Source organism: Solanum tuberosum, unplaced genomic scaffold, assembly GCF_000226075.1.
Source record: "Solanum tuberosum cultivar DM 1-3 516 R44 unplaced genomic scaffold, SolTub_3.0 scf00149, whole genome shotgun sequence".
NCBI classification, from domain to species: Eukaryota; Viridiplantae; Streptophyta; class Magnoliopsida; order Solanales; family Solanaceae; genus Solanum; species Solanum tuberosum.
The window spans coordinates 799,774-808,798 of NW_006239072.1; the positions used below are offsets into that span (position 1 = coordinate 799,774).

Sequence of the window (9,025 nt, forward strand, 5' to 3'; positions counted from 1 at the left end):
AACATGGTCCCATTTTTTCTGCCGTCCTTTCACCTATTTGGATTCTACCTTTTGATAAAACTGACTCTCTCAATCAAAAGTAGAGCAATCTTGATAGTGCACGGATCCTTTTACCTGCCAATGTGTGAACACTTTGAAAGTTTCATGTGCTTACAAGTTCAAATCACCAAATTTACGTGATGATAAAAGTGTTATTGGTATTTTGTTTTTCCATTTGGTGTCTAATCTCCGGCATTGGAGTTCGATTATTTTTTATTTGCACAGCGTAGGTTTCTCCATACTAAGGATTGAAACACGAGATCACTGATTAAAAAAGGAATAGTTTTATCCACTGCATCACACCTTTTGATGATTACTAATATTAGCTGCTTGTAAGTTGATGTGTCAAAAGAGTGTATTGTCATCAATTTCAGGCCCTTCGAATAGGCATTGACAACATTAAAAATACGTGTAGTTGATTTGTTTGGGAATTAGAGACATAGATTCATGAAAATTTACCAATTTTGTTTTAAATTATAAGCACCTAGGCTAATATAATATTTGATACTGTAAGAGGAGCTTAAGATTATACATGTGGATAACACAAGTTTGATGCGTGTCAAACATTATGTGCCTTTCACCCTCCAACCAAATTCAATACATTAACTAATTATTAGCCACATATATATAGACTTTTAACTCAAATAAAACATATTAAAAATTAAGAATGCATGCATAGAAAAACACAATTTGTAAAATTATTATACGTGACTAGGTGTTTAATTAGGAAATGGCATTAATTGTGATGGTTCTCAAGTCCAACTGATAGATGACTTTTTATCAAATTTACAATTCCACTATGCTTAGATTAATCATGTCATGTCATTAAATTTTGTGGTCATAAAAAAACACAAATTGCAAGTCATGACACGTCAACTATATTTGGCAAAAACTAATTAATGATACTAAAATGTGGCGTTTTGTGTGATCCCAAGTGGCAACTCCCTAGGATAACAGGCTACTTAAACTATTTTTTAAAAAGTTATAAACATAAACAATTCTTTATAAATGAAGCACATAAGAATTATATTCTTGTTTAAATTATAACTGATCATATGTAGGAGATTATTATTATTGGTTCTTAAAAGTCATCAAATCTTACGCTAGCAATGCAAACAATACCGTAATTCATATTTAAAATAAATAAATGAATAAAGATTAATCTAAAAACAATATTGGCATATATACTTCCTCCATTTATTTTTACTCGTTCATTATTCCAAAAATCGATTTTCGCTTTTACTACTTGACATTTTTAACAAATCAATTTTTTTTTTTCATATTTTACTAAGTATTACAATTAATTACTTATTTTCCAAGACTTAATACCAAAAATCAATTAATATGACATTATGTCAAATCCTCATATCAACTATTATTTTTCAAGAGACGTGTAAAGTCTAAAGTGTACAAACAAAAGTGAACGGAAGGTACCCTATGGTTAGGGGGTCATCCGAATCATCTTTGGTGAAAAATTACATTTTTTATATATGATTAGAATAATTTTTAGGTATATATATAGGAGATGTTACACCCCCTTCGATTAGTTCATATATCTACTTCTTTATATTTTAAATTCTCTAAGTGAAAATTTTGACTCCGCACTGAGCGGATGAAGTTTTTATTTGCTGAGGCAAATGCTAAATGCATGCTGCTTTTAATTCCTTATCCATTTTAATAAGGAAAAATTACGTTTAATTGTCATTTTAGAATTGTGAAACTGACTGTCCCATGCATTTCTTTTTTTTTTTAAAAAAAATCATCTCTTTTTAGTATGTATATATGTCAACAATTAATGGTACTGGATCACATAATTAAACTATGACAAAAGAGTGTATTGTCACAACAATTCACCTTAGCAGCTTTCTGATTCTTTTTATTTAAAAATAAACAAATTAAAAACACAACTTTTACCACTAGATATGTGGAAAACTAAAGGAGTAATATTTCTACACAAGGCACAAAAAACACTACTAAAGAAAACTATTTTTCCGCTAAAAATGTTCAATCGCTATTTGCATAAATATTTTGATTAAATTGATGAGAAAAAAATAATAACGTTTTTATAGAGAAAAATTAGAAAGCTTTTCACTATTTTAATTAAAAAATTGTTTTTCATTGTGCATTTTCTCTATGAACTGATTCGCTGAGAGATAAACTGTGAAAATTATTTTTTATAACATGGATTTTCTACTAATTCGGTATGGGAAATATATATTTATTTATATGTTGGAAGTTGAAAAAAAGTTTCAACGCTTTAGGAAATCCTACCAAACTAACTGTGACAACATATATATCACTGTGTAAAAGGATGTCCACTTTTGGTCTAATGTAGGTAAGAAAATCAGCACTAATCTTTCTAAATTATTATATTATATATTATATAGATATGACTCAACACGTGTTCTTCTTTTGTTATTTGTGAGTATTATAAATCTCTGGACTGAAACTTTCAAGCGTGAATAAAGTCTTATATTGATAATTAAAAAGATTACTTATAAGTTGTTTGATATTTTTAATGATGTAAGGTCTTTTAAGAAAACTATGCGATCTTAATTCAAAATGGACAATATTATACTATGATAAGAACATTTTTAAATTATTATTGCTCAATAATCTTACAATACTGTTAATTTGCTTATTAATAGTATAATAAATTGAAAAATAAAACGATTTTCATTGAGAAGTTTTCCTTTTTCAAAACTCAAATAAGCTAGGATTATGATAAATTAAAAGTAAAAGAAACTTCAATTATTCCATTACATAGTTTCTTTGTGATTGCGTATGTTCAATATATTGATTAACAACAATAACATATTCAATAAAATTCTACTAAATGGGGTCTGAGGAAGATAAATGTAATCTTACTACTATCTCGTGAAGGTAAAGAGGTTATTTTTGAAATATATAAATTAATAGTTGTATAATTCTATTCAATATTTCTTCAATTTTGGAAATGGAGTATTGGTTATTTTTGACTCATTTTTAAGTACTTCAAATTACTTTTTACTCGCAAAACTTCAACATTTCTCTCGTAAAATATATGTACAAACATAACTTCATCAGATACTACTTATTTTTTCTAATTAATATATTAGGGTCCACATGAAATTCTTGGGATGGACCCACTCCTTATTAGACATCTTAAACCCTCCTACTATATATATGTATTGGTTCATCAGAAAGAAACTAATATAACGTATATGTGAGTTTATAAGAGATTATTGATCATATCATATCTTATATTATATTATAATATATATATATATATATACACAAGTAATATTATTAAATATTATGGGTAAAGGAAGAACAGCTTGTTGTGATAAAAGTAAAGTGAAGAAAGGGCCATGGACTACTTCTGAAGATTTGAAGCTTATTTCTTTCATACAAAAACATGGCCATGGCAATTGGCGTGCCCTTCCTAAACAAGCTGGTACGTATTTTTATTTGTTGTAGCAGATAACACGTGTCTCATCGATCTTTTTTTAAGAATTTATTTATCAATGGTGATCGACTTGATTGCTAGCTAGCATCCAGGCCAGTGTATAGAAGCTTAACTCATTATTATATCGGCATATGTGTATAGGGTTATTGAGGTGTGGGAAGAGTTGCCGGTTGAGGTGGATTAACTACCTAAGACCTGACGTAAAGAGAGGGAATTTCACCCCACAAGAAGAGGACACCATTATTAACCTACATCGCGCTTTTGGCAACAGGTATATACAGTGAGTGAAAAAGAGAGATAATTTACGTTGTATATCTATGTCTTGAAATTAATTTCACGTGTATGATGGTACAGGTGGTCAAAGATAGCATCTCATTTACCTGGAAGAACAGATAACGAGATTAAAAATGTGTGGAATACTCATTTGAAGAAGAGATTAGTAATGATGAAGAAAGAGGAATACAATTCTTCTTCATCATCAACTTCAACAAGTAGTCATCAAGGCCAATACATGGATAATAATAGCACTACTTTAGAGTCTTTCTCTCCCACTTCTTCCAAGGCTAATGATCAAGTTATGGACTTTTGGGAATACATGTTGGATACTAGTAGTACTCCTACTAGTATTAATAATTTGGATCATTTAGACAGCTACTCCAACTTGGACACTACTAGTGAACATCATCCTCAGCAGCTTGTAGATGAATTTGAATGCCAAAAGTGGTTGACATACTTGGAAATTGAACTAGAACTAACAACAAATAATCAACAAGAAGACCACCAAAATAACTTCATGCAACTCTAGACACTCTAGATGGGGAGTTTAAGTTCTATACATAGTTTGTCCATGTAACAATTTTAAATTTACATACACTAGCAATGTATATTACTTAAACGAGCTAGGAATAATATTTAGTACCTGGCTAGCACAAAAACTCATTGTACGTTCAGCTAGAAATAATAAATAAAGGCATGTGTGCATGTTCATCATATATACAAGTTGTAACTACTATCTACTACTACAATGATGCATGAATGGAAGGGTGAGATTATTGTGGCAGCTATACAAATATAATTGTATCTCATGATGATATATTCAACTCATTTTTCATTTATTGAACTAAAAATTAATCATAACTACAAAATCATTTTAATTCTACTTACTACTCTAATATTTCACTTTGACATGATACCAAGTCTCATTTTGGTAACTCAAAAAACCTGTTCTATCTTTTGAATAAGAATATCAGCATGGGAGCTAGTGGGCGATTTAACGTATGTAGTTTGCAACAGTTCCAACCCTCAACCGGTAGTCTCGAAGCAAATTCTTCAATCTTCTCAAACTCCTCCCTATACGATAAACAAATGTAAATATGTATATAACATAGTACTAACCACTATAAACTAAACCCATGTCAAATAGGGTACCATCACACGCGAGATAATCATACAAATACTTTCCTTATACATAGGTCGTTAGGAAAGTTAAAGGGCGTTAATAGAGGACGATGAGAAAGACCAGTGAACAGAACTTTTCCAACTTAAATAGTCAAGATGCTTGAATGTATATATGATGACTCTCAAACAACAGAAATGGGAACTTTCAGCTGAAACTGGTTATGAACATAAGGTTCAAGAATTTACCTCCCACCAGGATGGCCCACATAAGTTACAATGCTGATGAGTCCGCCAGGTGCTAAGATTCTCTTAGCAGCCTCTAATGCAAGCTCAGTTGTTTCAGACCTGGTAATGATCTTTTTGTCACCTCCAGGAAGGTATCCCAAGTTGAAAGCAACTAACCTGACACAATCATGGTGCAAAAAAAAAATGGAGGTGATCATTCGGATGCTAAGATTATTCAGTGTTTAAGTTGTTAACATCCTTTAATTGAGAAGCAACAATACCTTACAGCCACATCATTTGGAACAATGTCCTCCATTTGACTATGAGACATGACAAATAGCTCAACAAGTTCTTTCTGCATGAAGAACAGCAGATGTGCTTCAAATGTATGTATAACTGATGAAGTGGGAGAAAACAATCAATTTTGAAAGAAACTAGATAATTAAAGAATTGTCAGAACAATGTTCATTAAAGAAGCTGCATCTGAAAAATAATTTGTAAGGAGAAATAGTTGAATGTCAAGAAAAGAAAACAAGTTCTGCCACCTGGATGCTCAATCTACTTTTTCACATGTTCAAGAACTAGAATGAAAATATAAAAGGCATCTAGCTCACAAGACATTGGTAAAGAGGGTTAAATCCATTCACCCATGTGTGAGCACTAATGAGATTGGGTCTTGCAAACTTTCGAATGAAGTCTTATGGTGAGCCTCGCTGTTCCATACACACTTGTGAAATATTTAAACTACATCTTATCCCAGTTGTCTTTGGACTGAAAAGGGCATAAGCACAGAGATCCCTGCATATGTTAAGCATAGTATAACAGACTATCATTAATGATGTTTGGCTGGTTCTAGTAATTTTGGAGTTGGAAGTACAGTTACCAGGCAAGATGCCGATACCTGTCTTTTGGAAGTGGGAAAGTGGAAGTTAGGGCTGAGATAAACTCTTCACACTTTTAGGCTGGTGTTATATCTTCCATTAAGATTATTATACAATAAATGCAAGCGACTGTATGCTATGTGCTTATAGCATAAAGTATAGATGCTTTAAACCAAACAGAATGACAACTTTATGCGAAGATGTATCTGAACTGCCATTCACTCTAGCTTCCGGCTAGATAGTTGGGATGGTCTATTTGTTGGTATCATCATCAGTAAAATGTCATAGCTAATTAGGCCCTGAGATACAAAATAAGCAGCAGCAGTACCTCATCTGGACTAGCAAACTGATCCAGTAAGGATGAAGTGCTTTCTAAAGCAATTTTCTGAACATCCATGCCATAAACTCGACCTCTCTGTGTCTTATCATCAACCAGTTTCAACAATGCCAAGGTATCGTAACCATTTCCACAGGTGGCATCAACAACTGCATCCCCCTTCTGAACAACATGCTTCCATACACTGCCAGAAAAGGAGATTATACGCTGATAAAATTATATGATACCCTTGATGTTACCCAATTATAGAAAGAGGTAAGCGAGCTTCTGTGGTCTCCTATAATCATGCAGCTTTAAACTCAAAACAAGACAATGCATTTAAGCTTTAACTTGTATATCTTCAATAATTGAAAGAAGAAGCATTTGCTGAGACATTTAGTAGTCAAAAGTTAAATATACAGAGTACGGAACTTTTGAACAGACTTAAGATTTCAGAATTCTAATTGATTAGCTGAAATATAGAATACAGACGCAACCAAGAGAAATCAGTCACAAACAATTTATCACCTTTATTATTGATAACACTTCATTGGAATAAGGAATCATCAAACAGACTAAAGAGTTCAGAATTTGAATTGATTAACTGAAATATATAAGACAGACACTCACTAACAAGAGAAATCAATTACTCCCTCCGTTTTAATTTGTTTGTCTAGTTTTGACTTGACACGGAATTTAAGAAAGTAAAGTAGACGTTTGAATCTTGTGGTCTTAAAACTAAATTATGTAGAATGTACCAAAATGTCTTTCAACATGTCACTAACCAAATTGCCATAAAAAAGAGAAAAGATACATTCTTTACAAAACGAGCTAAAAAGGAAATTAAGACAAACAAATTGAAACAGAGAGAGTACAAGCAATTTGTGAACTTTATCAGTGGTAGCACTTCATTTCGAATATGCGCAGTTCATATATGTATACCTCTAGGATTCATTCAGAGAAGATAAAAGACAAAAGGGTTAGTCCCATTGAGCAGTTTCTAGCAGCATAAAAAAGTTACTCCATCATACTTGTTACCAACCAAATTGCAAGTATACAACTTTAAGTAGGAATATCACAATAACATAACGAAATACAGCTACTTCCCCTTAGAAAAAGAACTATTTTGCACATTGCATGGAGGCAAAATGTACCCAATTAACGATGAATCACAAAACTAGGCTCTAAAAGAGCTGAAGATAACGGGACCTGGGTACCTACTAGTGAGCAACTTCAGTTGCTTTTTTCCTCCCAAAAACATATTCCACCATTACTTGCTCCATAGACCCTGAACAAAAATTAACCACTATATGTAATGACTTGATTTCTGAAGCAATCACTGTGACAAATTGGGAATAAAAAGAACCTGAAATGGTGGAATCGCGACAAAGAGGGATCGACGAAGAACTTTCAGCTCCAGCTACTGACATGGATGCTCCATTTAGCTCCGACGAATTCGCAGATGCTGCTATACTTGTAGTACTTTTCTTAGATGAGAATAACCATGGAGAAACAGAGAATTTCAGGTTCCATTCGCATTTCACCATTCTCCGACCTAAAATCGAAGAATACGAACTGAGATTCATTTGCAGCGACTCCACAGATAGCATACAGCGTTGCTGGTGGCGCTAAGGATAAACTCAAAATCATACGAGGGGCATGGTAAGGCAGCGTTTGGCACTGAACGTTTACCGGTACTTTGTTTGAATTGAGCATGTATTGTAATGTACATTGTTAAACTTTTTATTAGAAGATTAAGTTAATCATGTAAAATATGTCAATTTATTTAATTATGAGGTTAATGTATAACTTATTAAGATTAATATATATAACTAACATAAAGAACATATTTCAAGTCGTTGACTTATTGAATAATAAAAGATGATATAGAATTATAGTCTTATAATTTTTTTTTGACATATTAAGTTTTTTATCTGAAAAGTATTCTATATTAACACCTCTAACAGATTGATACAAAATTTAAATTGATTTAGCAGTGAAAATATCATTCACTATATCATTAAAATTTGAATGAATTGTTTGATTTACACATTTGTAAATAATATTCTACCTCATTTGGGTTGAAAATAATATAATTGTCCATAAAATAAATTATTGTTGTGTTTTCGATCTCGTTGAATAAAATGCAAACGAAATGACTTGCTAGTCACAATATATCCCCGTATTATAGATAAAAATTAAGTCTAATGTTATGGTTAATTAGATTACGACTTAATTTATGATGAAGAATTGTTTTTATGAATCATTCAACTTTTATTTTATCAAGAGTATTTGTATGTGTATTTATCGCTAGTTATTTGATATAAATATGGCTAATTTATTTATGTCGTATCAATAAGTTTGTAGTGTTAATAGATATTTTAATTCTTGTTCAATCTTTTTTATTTATTTTTTATTTTTAAATCATTAATATAAGACAATCAACTAAGGACCTATTCCTATCATATTTAAGTCAACTACATAGGCGGTTCATTTTCACTATGATAATAATATTACAATTAATCAATCATGATAGGTAAATGTATATAAAAATTATTAATTTGGTTGATGAAGTCCAGAAACACATCACAAATTAAATAATATTGACAAATTTACTATCAATAAATAGAAAAGATATAATAAATATTATGAATGATCAATTCTTTATTGGTCTTTAAAACATGTTGAGCTTCACAACATGATCGATTTTTATAAAAA

At 31.3% G+C, this 9,025-nt stretch overlaps 2 protein-coding genes across 2 annotated transcripts; one reads left to right on the forward strand and one right to left on the reverse strand.

Moving 5' to 3' along the window:
- The first annotated feature begins 3,334 nt into the window (after positions 1 to 3,334).
- Positions 3,335 to 4,479, forward strand: LOC102579550 (myb-related protein Zm1-like). Its single transcript, XM_006352578.2, has 3 exons — positions 3,335 to 3,475; positions 3,629 to 3,758; positions 3,842 to 4,479. The coding sequence occupies exons 1-3, from the start codon at positions 3,337 to 3,339 to the stop codon at positions 4,290 to 4,292; spliced, it is 720 nt and encodes a 239-aa protein (XP_006352640.1). The 5' UTR covers positions 3,335 to 3,336; the 3' UTR covers positions 4,293 to 4,479.
- An 83-nt stretch (positions 4,480 to 4,562) lies between these two features.
- Positions 4,563 to 8,017, reverse strand: LOC102588261 (putative rRNA methylase YtqB). Its single transcript, XM_006352522.2, has 6 exons — positions 7,674 to 8,017; positions 7,529 to 7,595; positions 6,320 to 6,512; positions 5,392 to 5,465; positions 5,132 to 5,287; positions 4,563 to 4,837 (listed from the first exon to the last, which is right to left on the reverse strand). The coding sequence occupies exons 1-6, from the start codon at positions 7,915 to 7,917 to the stop codon at positions 4,714 to 4,716; spliced, it is 858 nt and encodes a 285-aa protein (XP_006352584.1). The 5' UTR covers positions 7,918 to 8,017; the 3' UTR covers positions 4,563 to 4,713.
- Positions 8,018 to 9,025: the final 1,008 nt, after the last annotated feature.

Coding starts and splice junctions, on each gene's coding strand:
- LOC102579550 (XM_006352578.2), top strand. CDS start 3,337: ATGGGTAAAGGAAGAACAGCTTGTTGTGATAAAAGTAAAGTGAAGAAA. Junction 3,476..3,628: donor TGCCCTTCCTAAACAAGCTG/GTACGTATTTTT, acceptor ATATGTGTATAG/GGTTATTGAGGTGTGGGAAG. Junction 3,759..3,841: donor CATCGCGCTTTTGGCAACAG/GTATATACAGTG, acceptor ATGATGGTACAG/GTGGTCAAAGATAGCATCTC.
- LOC102588261 (XM_006352522.2), bottom strand. CDS start 7,917: ATGCTATCTGTGGAGTCGCTGCAAATGAATCTCAGTTCGTATTCTTCG. Junction 5,466..6,319: donor AGTTTGCTAGTCCAGATGAG/GTACTGCTGCTG, acceptor TTCTTCATGCAG/AAAGAACTTGTTGAGCTATT. Junction 5,288..5,391: donor CCAAATGATGTGGCTGTAAG/GTATTGTTGCTT, acceptor TGATTGTGTCAG/GTTAGTTGCTTTCAACTTGG.